At 54.3% G+C, this 15,030-nt stretch overlaps 1 protein-coding gene across 1 annotated transcript; it reads right to left on the bottom strand.

The window, feature by feature from the left end:
* Window positions 1-2,210: 2,210 nt before the first annotated feature.
* Window positions 2,211-4,239, bottom strand: CCMA1212_004608 (uncharacterized protein; the record flags this gene model as incomplete). Its single annotated transcript, XM_073701906.1, has 6 exons — window positions 2,211-2,868; window positions 2,928-3,473; window positions 3,528-3,567; window positions 3,645-3,703; window positions 3,763-4,072; window positions 4,137-4,239. The coding sequence occupies 6 exons, from the start codon at window positions 4,237-4,239 to the stop codon at window positions 2,211-2,213; spliced, it is 1,716 nt and encodes a 571-aa protein (XP_073559976.1).
* Between the last annotated feature and the right edge of the window lie 10,791 nt (window positions 4,240-15,030).

Raw genomic sequence — 15,030 nt, 5'->3', positions numbered from 1 at the left:
TGATGCCATCATGCCTCTCGGTCCCCCTCATCAGCGAATGGCAACCAGCGTACGGAGTAGATGCCAACCATATGCACAAAGACATCCACTCATCTTAGGAAAAATGAACTCCACGACTTTCTGTCGTCTATTCGGCGTATGCGGCTGAGCGCGGCAGCAGAGTCCAATGCACACACCACGGCTTCATCATTTATCGCCTTCTTCCAGCGCCAAAACTACGCTTGCCGCCTCATCTACTGGTCCATACTACTACCACCACTCCGTCCAAATGATATTCCCGCCTACCCAAGTCCATCTGCATAGTACCTAGATGCTTGAGCCCACCAAATCACCATCACGCAGCAGATCCGGGGTTAGATGGCAATACAGGACCACACACGCATGGCTCCGCATACCAAGGTCTCTCTGCCCAGCCTTCCCTGTCTCTCTTTTACCTGTTTCTGTCTCATTGTTCTCTACGGCTCCATTCTCTGTCGTCTCACCGCCCAATGCCTCCGTTCAGGACTCTCCAGACTGAAGCCTCCCTCTTTCAATCCTTCACAGGACTTGGGTAGATCTTGGCCCTCGCAATCCGCAGACGCCACCCCAACAAACACGTCACTTCGTCTACGGAGTACCTAGCGAATGGATCTCCCATACTTCGAAGCCACAAATCGCCCACTTACAACCACCAGTCGACCACTAACACCACCACTGCTTCTGGAACCCATACAACTATACTAGCAGCATCACATAACCCGCCTGCCTACCTTAGCTTCAACGTTCTCCCCTCGCCCCTAAGGTACACTAACGCATTCTACCATCATCAAACCTCCATACAAATGCCCATTGATCCGTGGACACCATTTGCACCACGCCCATGCCATGCACTGCTATCCCACACCTCACATTAGCGCACGCGAGCACACAGATGCCAACAGGCTCCATGTTAACACATACCACATGTGCCTCTCTCGACCTCTCCTCGTCGTTCAAGACAAATGGAAGTCCAATCTGCTGCCTCTGGCCTACACCCATCTCGATTGGCCACAGCATTTCTTCCAGCCCTTCTCCCCTCGTCACTTTGCCCCGTCCTTGCTTCTCCCATCTCCTTTTCGCTTCCCTTTCTTCTTCTGCTTCTTTTTTCCCCCACTTCTACTTGCACTCCCCTCGAGCTCGGCATGAAATTGGCGGCCAGCTTACCAAATACCGAAAAGTTCACCTTCACCGCAAGGAGCGCACAGCAAATCAAGCTAGATGCCCGTATATTGCCACCGCAAAGATTCTGTATCTTCTGTATCCGTTGGCCTCTCAATCGCTAAGCCCAATGCATACCTTGGCCAGCTATGTCTGTCCAGGTAGAAGTAATACTAGCTATCCAGAGGTTCCAAACCCGTGGCATTGGAGGGGAGGAGAAAAAAGGAATCCTTCATCAATAACATCCATGTGTTCCATCTTATCCTGCTCCGTCGTGTCTTGTCCCGATCCGTACCGTCTCCAACCATTCATAAAAAAGGCAACCGGCCGTCAAGTGTTCAATACCAAATCCCAGAGCCTGCAAGCCATGTCTTATACCCCATATCCAATATCCCGCTTCCTAGTGTCCAGCGCCCATTGTCCAGTTCCGGTGCCCTGTTGTGTCCTGTGCAATATACCAATAATAACACCTGAGCCCCATCCGATGTCCTGAGTCTCCCCTTCCCACACCGGCCTGTGTCCGAGTCTTCCGATCCACAACGTTGCAGGGCCATGAGCTGTGCCTTGCCTCCCACGCAAGGAGGAATAAAAAAGAATAAAAGGGGGGGTGCGAGGAGGAAGAGAGCGGGGGAAAAAAATGAAAAAACAAAAGCACAATGTCGAGAAAATCCAAAAATGACAATAGCTCCATTCCTTGTTTATCCCAGAGCTCCGGTATCCTTCTAAATGTCCAAATCTGTTGGCCCAAGCATGCAAATATAAAACTTCGAAATCAGGTAAAAAAAAAAAGTGTATAACAGAGAGGAAAGCGAATGATGAAAGCGAGAGAAGGCGTTGTCTTTCAAGGTGCCGCCGTGCATGATGGAAGTCAATCACTCTGTCGACTCAACAAAGCTCGCTTAAAGTCATCGCTGCGGGTTGCGAAAATTCAAAAGAAAAGATGAAAATGTGAAAATGCGGTCGTCGTCTCAAAGCAGTGTCGTTGATGAAATTGGCGCCATGAAAACCGGTGCGGTATCGGCAATAAGAAACCCTTAAACGCTTTCATCGTCATCGTAATCGTTCATGAGGGATTCGTCAGTTTCGAGCATCCCCCCCGAAACTGGGGCCTGTGTTCCTTCGGTAATCTGAGTGCTGAGATAGGCACCCACAATGGTGATCAGTCCGCTAAACCACCAAGCGAGACCCGAATATCCAGATTGCAAGCCCATGGCATAGAGGAATCCAGAGAGGGTAGGCCCGAGAGCTCTGCACAAGCTGGCCGTAGACGCCGCGACGCCATTGATCGTGCCGAGAACTTGTTTGCTCGGGGCTGAGTTGGCCAACAAGATTGCGTTGCTGGGATATGCCATCGTCGAAAAGGTACATTTCCAGATGACCAAAAGGTAGATGGCCGGCATCCTCAGGCTCTCTGGAAGGAGCACCACATATGGAGTGACGAAGTAGAGGGCGAAGTAGGAGAAGGTAATGAGGCGAAACAGGCGCAGAGGTCCCAGTCGGCGGGTCATGGGCGTCACGATCAAATAGTTGGACAGCAAAGAATAGAAGCCCTGGATAGATATGATGACGCCAATGGCCTTGGTCTCAAGGCCGAAGCCGTTGACAAACTTGAAAGGAAGCTCCAGAATGGGCTCCTTGGGAGGGGCAGTGCTCAAGAACACCGGGAACAGTTGGTCATACGTGATGGTGTGGCTAGAGGCTGGTCAGTACACGGGCATGCCATGAGCACTGCCACCAGGGAAACGACTTACAATGCGAGGATGCCGTAAGAGATGATGTTCATCAACACCGGCTTGGTGAAGATCACGGTCGGCTGATCGGGCTGCGTCTCAGTAGACTCAGGGCTGGACACGGCTTGGCGCTCCGTGTTGCTCTGAGACGCAATTCGAGGCGACGCATCTCGGCTTCGGTAATCTGGCAGTCCCGCTCCGCCTTGGGAAAGCTTCGTCGCATCTGTATCGGAAGAGTTGGGAAGGGTGTTGTATCCAGCTTGTTCGCAGTCACCGAGAAGGCTTTGCTTTTCGGGCTTATCAGCTCGGCCGTACGCGGCCCGGTTGAACAGTGCAGAAATTCGGTCGCCAATCTCACGGCCGCGATCCTTCTCTCCCTTCTTGCCAAGATGGGTCTCCTCCAAAAAGAGGATACCCACAACGACGCCAAAGAGAACAGTCAACGCGCTGAAAAGGTTGGGCAGAAGATAGGGGTACTGATCCCAGACGGAGCCGCGGGGGAAGTAGTCGGGATAGCTGATACAGGGTCGAGCAAGAGCGCCGCCAATCATGGGGCCAATGATTGAGCTGGAGAGGACGGTTAGAATACAGCGTCTGCACACTATGACTGAAGACACTCACCCAATGCACCAAACCATGGGCATAATGGTGTACGCGCGAGCTATCGGGCAGTCTCGTTAGCATGGGCCCGACTTCGTCAATGGCACACTGCGGGAGGAGAGAGAGGCAGAGGCATACGCTGGTGCTCCTTGACCGTCACGAGCTCAGCCACGGTCGTTTGCAATACACCGATGTTTCTGGTGGTTGAGTAAGCGACGAGAGTTATCAATCCATGGCGACAAGGGTGAGCTCATACCCATTGAGAAGGCCGCCCATTGCCCTGGCAAAGAGGGCGACGGGCAAGCTAGGAGCGAAACCGAAGATGAGAACACTGATGGCTGTGCCGATGAGACCGCTAAGAAGCACAGGCTTTCGTCCGATCTTGTCGCTCAGCTTTCCCCACATGACACCAGTTGCAAACTCGGCCAGCGTGAATGCAGAAGTAACCATGCCAGCGTAAACGGAAATCTTGTTCGGATCTTCGGTAATCTTAAAGTCCTCGATCATGTAGTAAATGTAAGGGAAGATGGACATGAAAGCAATGGGTTCACACAATCTGCAGCATGCTACATTGCCATCACATTAGCCACCATGTGCATCTAGAGCAGGGTCAAAGCGACAAATGCTTACCTAGCACAAACATCTGCTGGACAGGAAAGGGCGGGAGCGGCTCCTTGCGTTGGGCAGCAGAGCCGCGACGCCGAGGTCGAGGGACGGAAGTTGACCTCCGCATATTGGCTGATCCTGAGCTTTGGAGGCTTTGAAAGGTGGGAGCGTTGGTTAAGCCGGGACAAACGGAATCAGCTGCTGGAAAGCTAACAGCCGAGCAACAAGGTTTACGAAGCTCGTATCTAGACACGCAGGTCTAGAAAGCCCAACCCGGCAGCCAATGACCGACTTCAAGGCTTCGATTCGCAGAGTAAAAGCCGATTGCTGCTCCAAGGACAAGCAGATGGCTGCCGCTGGTCAGTCCCTTGGCCGGGGTAGTAGGCGACGACGACGGGAGAAGGTTATAGACGGGATATGGTCAAGCAGGTATGTATAAGATATGTGTATCATCCAGTGTAAGACAAGGACAGATGAAGCAACCCCAAAAGGGATCAAAGAAGAGGATAGGGCTGTGTGGGAGAGACAGTCTTGTAAGAGGACTTGGGGGAGAAGAGAGGAGAAGCCGTCTGGTGAGAGTGGGAGAGTGATGATATATGTAGTAGTAGACGAAGTTATGAAGTACGTACCGGGATACAAGACGGCGACGGCCATCTGGGGTATAAGCTGAAATCATGACGGGCATGGTGGCACAAGCTTAGAGTTGGGCGGTGACATGAGGGCAGAAGCAACGGGCCAAAACAAAGTTGATCTCCTTCACCTGGCACAGGAATTAATGCGGCGAAGTCGAGCGCCAGGGCGATTGGATCCATCCGTGGGGCTTTCGGGGTGTCCTCGAAGGCCCTGCGAGAGGACATGGGCCACACGCCCTTAGCGTTCCGGCCGGTCAGGGCACTTCCTCTAGCCTGAGGCTGGCTCCCGAGTCAGCACAGCAGTGGGAGAAGAGCGAGGCCCGTCAGGTACACGCCAGGTACCTACTTGGCAAGCCTGCGCTCTTCCTGGGTAGAACCTGGTAGGGGTGAGCATAGCTGGAGTGAGGGGTGCGCGAGGGGGTACAGCTTGACCTTACTAGTGCGACAGGGCAACAGCATTTTACCAGGGCCAGGATGTGGTTTGGACCCAACCGAAAGAGAAGTCGAGCAAGGGGTCAGATGGTGGAGAGGAGGAGCAGAAAGGATGATGGCGGCGACGATGACGATGATATAAGGTCGTGGTAACGGCAAGGTATGTAAGGTAGGTAGGTAGGCACTTTGGTAGGTCGGTACTTTCTGCGTGATCCAAGTATGGCGGCAGCAGCAGCTGCATGCGAGAATGCAAGAGAAAAGTGCGAAAAGGATTCTCTCGAGGTAGAGTGGAAGAAATCCTCCGCAGAAGTAGAAAGGGGGGGGGGGATCTGAGAAAGAAACACAGAGAAGAAGCAGAAGATGACAGCTCAGGACGGCTGGACAAGTCAGTGAGTGATGATGAACGATGAAGTGGTGATGAAGACAAGACCAGGAGAGCACCAGATTGGGGGGCAAAAGCCCCAAAACGGCGAATATGAGATAAATTGAGATAAAAAGATAAATACATGTACGTACATACATCAAAATCAACCCCGGCAGGAGCGGTTGGCGACAGGACACGACGCTTCTTTCAGCATCGAGGGATCTGGGCAGGTGCAGTTGCAGTGCGGTGCGGTGCGCGCAACTGCCGCAAGCTGGTTCGCCGTATCCGTACACCGTATTTTCCGGTGCACGGCTTGTGCAACCCCAAACAAAAGCAGCATGACCTGGCCATGAATCCGAGCCTCTGCAGCTTGAAGACATCGCGACGGCGATCATCCAGCCAACATCTCGAGCACGAGTCTCGTCTACCTGCCTCTTGCTGCAGCCCACTTCCAGGCCAGAGTGTAGCGACGACTTGGGCCGGTCTCGCCAGGTTGAGCCAGGCCTGTCTGTGGTTGCCGTTGCAGTTGCGGTTGCGGTTTCGGTCGCGATGGTGATGGTGGCTTCGCTTCGGTTTCTGGCCTCTTTCAGCACTTTGGAAGCCCCCGATCTGGGAGAGGGGTGGGAGGACGAGCAATAAGGGGGGGGGGGAGTGGAGCGGCAGGGCAGGGCAGGGCAGGAGAAGCAAGGTGAGAGTATACTGTAGTAAGTAGCACAGTTTGCCTCAGGTACGAGCACAAACTGATTGACAAGAATAGCAGCAGCACTGAAGCCACCCAGCCGGCCCCCTCGTGCTAGTTGACGGTTCGTTGCGCCCATCGGACAACGTCACCTTCGCTTCTTTCAGTCGCTACCACCTATCTATTGCACTGTACTCCGTGCGGAGTGCCTGGACCTGGTACCCAGGTTTGCGCATTGGTGCTTCCTGTTGCTGCTTGCCTTCGACAAGAGGCGGCGTCGACCTCTTTCAAGACGTCAGGCCAGAAGCTGCATTGCCGTCGCCTGACAGGGCCATCGCGCTCTCGTGACAGACTGCACGAATATTTACAGATGTCGTACGGCCTGCTGCTGGCAGCCGCTTCGGTATTGCATGTTTTTTTACGGAGTGGTGCGGAACACTCGAGTTATTGTTGTGCCGAGCCAGGGAACACATCAAAACCTGGGGTCACCTTCGGGGACGAATTTCTGATCGCCCCGAGAGCGATTCGACTTCGGGAAGTCCCAGGACAGACACACTTCATGGCTCGAACTACTGGGTGATATGCTCCGATACGGACCTTGTACGCACATCTACTCAACCACGGCACCCGAGCTCTCTGGTTGGGAGTGGGCGTAGCATGTGCTCGCGTGTGCCTGTGCGGATACATGCCCGTACCTACCATGTCCTGAGTTGTAATCACTATAGACGTCCGCTTGCACACAGGTGGATCGACCGACCTCTTTCGCTGTTCCCTGCACGCAGCAGTCATCTGCAATTCACAACAGCCAGATGTAGAGGGAGGGAGGCATGGGAAATGTTCCCTACACGCCAGCATTATGCAGACTGCCACAGAAGCGCCGCTTTTGCGTGCCTCATCTACGAATATTGTGCTAGCATCTGATGAGCTGCCCGCATGTCGCATGTGAGTACGGAGGAGACACGCCCTTTGTGTGCGTGCGCACCATCAACCTGCAAGCTAACGGTGGCACGGCAAGGAGCAGGCACTGGGCTCATCGCCTCTACTATATACGTCCCAGCAAGCACTCAATGAAAGAATGCTCGGCTGTCAGTTTATTACTGAACCATACGCATAGCTGCCATTCAGTCATCGCCACTATTCGGCTTGACCTCTTCTGATGAGGAACACTTTCTCACAAGCCTGTACCTCAGTACAGGCAAAATACCACAGAAACGGCAGGCTCGGCGCATCCCTGTCACCGCAAGATCTGTCGTTTACCATTGTGAAATCCCAAGGTACCCAACATGTCCTAGCCCGTCTAGCTTGTCTTGCGGTTGTGACACTCGACCACGCGAATGGCAGATGAGCGCGGTGTGCGAGGCAGCTATGCGTTGGCTTGGCCTTCTGGACGCCTTGCAAGCCAGACATTTGCCCAACCTAGGGTAGTAACGGTGGCTCCCAGGGGATCTCCCCTGTCATCGAATTCTTCTGCTGTGGTGCTTTGGAATACTAGCAGCAGCTTGTTCAATTGGCCTTCAGAGTGACGGGCGACCGGTGTGCTGCGGCAGGCTGCATGTAAGTCGATGCCCATGGATGTTCGTGTCGGCCATATATGGACATACAAAGTACTACCGAAGTAGGCGGACGCATCTGGCATGTGACGTATATACTCTCCCTAGGTGGATGTGCTAATAGTAGTGCTAATTTACTCGCACAGGTACGATAGAGACAGGCCCAGTATTCGCCAGTAGCACTTCGATTCTTTCAGAATCTACGACGTACCTAGTGGCACGATGTACGACAACGCAGAATCACAGCTTGGTCGACGTCTATCCACATGTGCGGGGCCGGTGAAGCTGCATGTCTCGTCCCAGACGTGCCTCGTCAACGAAACTCACGGGGACAGGAGGAAAAGCAAACGGCAAATGATAATTGTCAACTGGAAGCAAGAACCAAAAGTCGCAAAACCAAGCTGTGGTAGACGAGATCCGACATGGCACTGCGCCCCAACTGACACGGAGGATTCTGCCCCCTCCAGCAAAGGCCACTGAGAAGCGTGTGCGGGCTACGGTCCGTTTGCTTCGCGGCGGGTTGCCGCGGCGCTTGGAAGAGGATGCACTTTCGACCAGGCCCAGCTGCCTTATTAACCAGCCAATGTGGACTACAAGCCGCACAGCGCCTCCTGGTCATCAGGGAAGCATATCGCGCGTATCTTTAAGTGGAAGCCAGCTTTGAGTGGTCGACAGGCGGCAGCAACCTGGCATGTTCGGTCGCAGACGGAACACATGATGCCACGGTGCATATGTGTGTATGCAGAAGCAACAAGCTGCCTGTCACGGAGTCTCAGCCTTCTTTTTTTTTTTCCCTTTTTTTTTTCTTCACCTTTTTACAGCAACAACCCCGGCTCTCTCGCTGTGGGCCTATGCGTCGTGTTCTGCCGGTACAGGCATGAGTATGTACGAGGTACATACTATTACTACTCCGTGCACCAGAGATGATACGCCCGGCAATTCTGCCCCGTATCCAGGTCGTCACACACACCGAGCTCATGATCTGACATTGCTGCCGCGGCATCATGGCATCAAACGAAGCAACGCCAAGGCGGCCTACCGACGGCGGCAGGATGGCCTCAATATTCCCTCACTATATCCTGCGCACTTATCAATCACATTGGGGTGACACCCATTCCAGGCCGCAGGCTCCATATCCTACGACAAGTATTAATTTAGCACTTTGTGAACTGACTGAGGTCAGCTGACAGTACTGCTGCGTCTAGCCAGCGGGAGGCGGGATGCAGACAGAGGTTGAAAGCCCCTCCGACACCGAAATGTGAGAGAGAAGAGAGAGAGATGAAGTCGGAAAGGCGGAGAGAAATGGACGAATGGGCGGAAAGAGGTCTTCAGACACGAATCGCTCTACAGTGGCGCGTGCTATGTCGCAGTGCAGTCCAATGGCACGCGAAGAAAACCTATCCAGGAGCAATGGTTCCACGACATCATTGCGAGTGAGAGGGCGGTTCGGTCATGCCGCTTGCAAGAATTGACTGGGGAGTTGATGTCATTGTGGAAATTACCAGGTTGTTGCTATGACCATGCGCGCAGCAAGCCTCTGTTCGAATCGACGAGACTGGGCCAACTAAAAGTCTGCGACAGCGACAGGCTGCGTCAGTCCGCCTGGTGTCCTCCGTTTCGTGCCCGAGCCCGCGCCCAACCTGGTTCTGCTTTTCTCTTCGGATGGCCTCAACAATTCTGCAATGTTATAGAGGCGCAGGTCCGGGCCTGTCGTGTAGGAGTGGTGCCATAAATCCAACCCACCTTGCCAGGGGCGGCTTGTGCAACTGGAATCGGCCGGCTTCAAAGCCAACTCTGCGGGCACTTGCGTGAGGGCATGCAACATCTTCCGTTCCGGATAAAAATCCAGTGCTTGGGTGATGAAAAAAAAAACGGTGAAGAAGCGAAGGAGGAGATGAGAAGAGGTTGGTGGGAAGATTCAAGATCAGCGATAACCAATATCCCGATATGCCAGCCATTGCGAAAAACGCGCAGGCCACGTGGTGAGAAGACTCCGAATGCGTGGGGATGCCTAAAAAAAAAAAATTGAATGTTCACCTTCTTATCGAGACAGGGCGGGTAAAAGAAAAATCGGAGAGGTTTTGGATTGTCCAACTACCGCTCTGCCCCAAGGCTCAGGAGAGGAGGCCATTATCCCCACATCCTTCTTCCACGACCGCCAAGACCTGTCTACGGACAATGCTGTACTGCTTGAAGCTTGTCCTCAACTACTCCGTACAGCGCGCGGCGATACCATTCCATGTACTGCTAGCACCACCAGTACTTACTTGAAAGTGCCATAGGAAGAGCTTATACGAGGGACGAGGGCTCCATCAGAGAGTCCTTAGCGCTGCGCTCGCTCCGGCCAGTCAAGACAGAAGGGTCTGGAAATCCATGCGAACGGAATAGGGGAGGGCTTCTTCTCGCGGGCTTCCAGCCACGCTTCACGCTCTTTGAAGACCTTCGTTGTGATGACTGGCCAAGACGCGCCTTGAACTCAGAGCAGCCTGGTCATCGGAGCTTGAACCCGAACTCGAACACAATATGACAATTCGTACAAGCAGGTACGAGGTATCTGGAAGCACATCAACCAGTGATGACAAGACTCTTCATGTGCCAGAGTGCAGAAGAGACGGGCAGAAGGCTGTCCACAATCCGCCAACCTACTTTGTGCTAAACACTTTGGCCCTAGTCCGGGGTGTGCCGGTGACTCTTGAGGGTGCATACGACATACAGGTGCAAGTCTCAGAGCTCATACTTCGTGCTACGAGTATAGCTTGACACTGATTGAAGGCAAACGGCGGTGATATGCTTGCAACGAAACGACCGAGCCGCTTTTGGCTTCGTACAAAGTACGAGCCCGCCCCAATCGGCGAAAGGCGCCATGCGACAAGCAATGCCGGGACCAGTGTTAATCCACCCATGAATCCGGTCGAGCTTCGAGCTTCTGGACAATGGACGCCACGGCAGGGAACGAGGGTCTAGCAGCAGCCCGAGGGGGTGGTCCGTCCCAAACGGAAGAAGGTGTGAAGCGTCCATCTCGTTGGAAGGCCGGGACACCCCTGGTAACAGAGCTTGGGAGGGCTTTGGCTGTGGAGTCGGTACCTCTTCCGGCACCTCTGACATTGGGGGCCCAGAATGTCGGACCAGCAAAGCTCGAAGTACCTCCTCAGTACCTGTGTTCCCCCTTCCAAGCTCCTGGCGCCACTTCTCGTCACCCGTGTCTGCTTTGGCTAGCCCCCAAGATTACTTGACCCGGGCATGCGGTCCGGAAGCCTATTCGAGCGTGGGCTCGGTGTTGTTTGTTTGCTTGCGTACAGTATTCGCCGCCGGTGTGCTTCGCCATTCGCCTTGCGCGGCAACTTCATCCGCCAGATGGAGCGATTCGCTGGCGGCGAGATAAGAACAGCGAGGGAGACATGTCTGGAACAACCATATTCGCGGGAAGATTCGACCGCCAGTGCGCGCTCACCTAAAAGCCATGCCTGCCGCAGACTTGACCAGCTGCATGCGATGGCATACACTCGGCGAACAAATACCCTACAGTTTCTGCTGGTGTTCATTGGCCACCATGTGAGATTCCGCTCACTCTGCCTTTGGGGCCATTGTGTCTATTTCTAGGGTCACACCGAGCAAGACGCAATGAGAGAGCCGTCCGCGAGTATCCTCTTCTTATGAGATGCGTTATTGACCATCATGCTTATGCTCACGCAAGTACATACGTGGCGGCCGGCACGATACACACGAATCGCTGGTTAGCAGCCGGAGGAGGAGAGCCGTTCCTCATCAGCATTGGCGTGTTCTTTCCCCCTTCCTCCTTTGTTCCATCTCATTTCCTTTTGCAGGCGACCGAGGTTTTGTATCACTAGCGCGAGTACACGTGCTTGGGCTGTCATTTGCGAACGTCACAGCTGTCGTTTCCGCGAAGGATCCTCTGCTGGCTAGCAATATTAGCAGAGCTTGGACCTCATTTGAAGCGTACCTTAACGTAAGGTACTCCGTCCGTAAGGAGGGGGNGGGGGGGCGCAAGAAACATACCCCCTTTTGCCTTGCTGGAGACAACACCTGAGATACGGGGCAAACTTGGGCGGAAGAGTGTCGACCGATACAAGACAGGTGCCGGACCCGCGAAGCTACTCATGGGGGTCTACTTTTGCCCTACCAGACGCTTTTTTTTTTCTCCCATGCGACCGCATGCATGTCATGCAGCAGTTGGGGAAGCAAGGCAAGCCAAAAGCCCAACCCTATTTGCCCCCGACATGAGAACCACAGAAAAAAAAGGCTCAGAGGAGAAGTGAGAAAACTCAAGTCAGAGGAGAGAAGTCTTCCAGGCAACTCCAGGCAACAGCAACGACAGATATTTCCTTTTTCTTGCCTCTGTTTCCCTGCTTCTTTTTCGTCTCTCCCCCTCTTGAGGCGGCATGCAAGGGTCGCAGAGGTAATTGTCACGCGTGAGCCACGGGATCAACATCTTTGTGTTTGTTCGAAACCCCGGCTATGGCTGACGGCAACGGCAGGAATTGTCAGCAGTGTTGCACTGTAAACGCTCAGCCGAGACTCATCGTCACGACAGCAGCGCGGCTTTGTGTCACCCGAGACGCACTGCACCACCTAGGATCCAAGCTCGCTATTGCCGCCAACATTGGGCAGCTGTGAGCATGCAAAAAGGTGCCAAACCGCGCGTACAGTGCTCTCTCATGCATGTATGTATGCGTCTCTTGGAACCCACTGCCCCTCCAAGCCAAATTTTTTCTTTCATTTGTGTTGGGTTTTCTCTTTCTTTCTTTTTTTCATTAGAAATCTGGTTCTCTTCTTCCTTTTTCGGGGGTCCGGAAGCTCACCGCCAGATCGCTTGCCTTGCCTCGCCCGCCCCTCCCTCGTGATCCTCCTCATCGACTGATTGAGCAGATCCCATCTGTCGGCCCTGAGCCCTGGCTCTTGGCCCGCCCGCCGCCAGATTTTCTTCGTGTCTGGCCTCAGACAAGTGTCGTCATGGCCAAAGCTAGCGCCAGGGACCGCTGCCCAATGGCTCAACGCATATCACCGACGCCCAGGGTATCGCAGTTCGGGGAGCCATCCCGTCCTGCCGGCTACAGACCACACGCCCGGTTGGGCCAACCCGTCTCCGCTGGCGCTGCGCAATGGCGAGCGCCATCGGAACGCCTGCTCCCCTTCTGTGGGCGGCAGAAATCTTGAAGCGCTCCTCACAATAACATGCCATCACTTAGCCGTAGCGCCGCATGGCGCCCCCTCTCGCGGAAGTTGGCAAAAGCTCGGTGGCTTTGAGCTCGCGAGGCTCTGATTGGGCAGGCCCAGGGTAAAGGGGTAAGAAAGGGGGGGATGGCCCAGGACGAATCTATCGACCCGGCGGACCGGATTTCTGATCTCTGGCCCAGCATGTCACCTCGAAATCCGGTTGTTTCAGAATCGCTTGCCCAGCAAGCCGGGACGCGGGCCCCTCCTCAGGGCTAGTCCTGTTGTCAAAGCTTTTCCTCCAGTACTTGCCAGCCGCCTTATTTGCCGCGCTACCGTCTGGGTACCGATCCCAAGGCTCTGACGGTCCATGATTGCTTGTAGCACGACGCTCATGTGCTGTTCCGTCAAAACGGTTGTGTCCCTCGTACACGACACCCCATGCAGTGCGCTCTATCCAGTCCCAGATTGATTACCTCCATCCCGGCAATCGTTCCAAGGGACACTGAACAATGCCGAGCATACAGCCAGTTAAAGGGGGGTTTGTCAAAGGAAACTTGCAATTTTTTTTCCCTCTCTTCTTTGCTTCCGACGGCCCAAGTAAGGGAGCACAAACAAATAGGTGAGCCCATGCACCTACTCCGCACTTACTGCGAAATTGCCCTTACTATTAGTACCTTGGGGCGGGGGACCCAGAATGCGGAATGGGGGGGGTAGAGGCTTTCAACACCTAGCAGGCTGTCAGGCTGCCAGGCGGTTAAGTCGGATAAGATCAATGGACATGTGCGGCTGAGCGGTGCTTTTGCTCTGCTTCGTGATCCTTTTGCTCGGTCGCATTATGCAGAAACCGTTTTGCCGCTTTCGATCCGTACTCCGTAAAATCCGTGTGGTCTGGCATCATCGAACGGCATGGATCCAACATTGGTGGTGAACGGCAGACGAGGTACTTGAAGCTACAAGTACTTGTCATGCTGTGCTCGACGTACGACCTGACCTTCAGCTTGGAGCTCCTTTTCCAGCCCGTTTGCCTCACACCCCCCCGTCCAGGCACGTGGGTCCGTCTTGTTTGACCTCTCTTCCAACGCTTGTTCTCGAAACATTCGACAGTGGGTTCCCTTGACTGGAACTGGATTTAGGGCGCAGCTCCGGTTTCCAGTCGGGCTGAAAACGCTAGCAAGAATCGAAGCGCTCTAGCCGGCCAGCCCGCTCCGGGGAACGAAGCCGCTGGGCTCCGGGCAAATGAGAAGCTGGGTCAAGAATTGCCTCTATTGGCGCTAGGCGTCGGCCGATACGGCTGCAAGACGACCAACTGACTGGCTTCCCGAGCGGTGGCTTGGAGTTGATCGTCGAGCCTGGCGCTGTAGGAGTGTGTTGCCGAATGTCTCGCGGTGTCATCGTCCCGGGCAATGTATTACTGTGTTTGTATGGATGCCTGAAAAGGGCATGTGTGTATGGAAAGCATGTACACCCAAAGAGGGCCTCCATGCCTCAGCGCGTCACATGGCCCTTCTCGTGCAACCAAGAGACGCAGTTGCATCGGTAGGTGGCAGCTGTAGCAGAGCGATATTGGCTGATTCGTTCACCAACTGCAAGGAGACCCGAGCCAAGACAACGGTCTTCCCTACGTGAGCAGTGCAGTCGGCATGGCGTTGGGCACGAACCTTGTGTGATTGCGCTCTGCATCATGCCGGGTGATCTGGACGGGGGAGTTATCACTCGACGCCGTACGTCAATGGCTCGTTGGTGATTCACAGATGCTTGTATGTGGAAACATCGGTAACGAAGTTGCGAAACCCATAGAAGACACGAAGCTCTGGACGAACCGTGTTCTGACCCTCTTGGGTCAGCCTTACGGTCGATCGACTTTCGGCTAACCCGCTTGCTCGAGGTGGCCGGCTTGCGGCAGCGCTCAGGTCAAATCGCTCCGGAAGCCCTTCCGCGGGGTGCAAAGAAATTGCAAAGACACGCACAAAGTACTGTACGTTGCCGTCGCATCCACGATTGGGAAATGAAGCCCTGTTCCGAGAGGTACATGTGCGCTCCTCAGGCGTCCGGTGGGTTGAATGCCGCATACCGTTCCATCGTCGCA

The sequence above is a fragment of the Trichoderma ghanense genome (assembly GCF_004382785.1).
Source record: "Trichoderma ghanense strain CCMA-1212 chromosome Unknown scaffold_4, whole genome shotgun sequence".
Taxonomy (NCBI): domain Eukaryota; kingdom Fungi; phylum Ascomycota; class Sordariomycetes; order Hypocreales; family Hypocreaceae; genus Trichoderma; species Trichoderma ghanense.
This window is presented reverse-complemented; position numbering and strand designations above follow the sequence as displayed.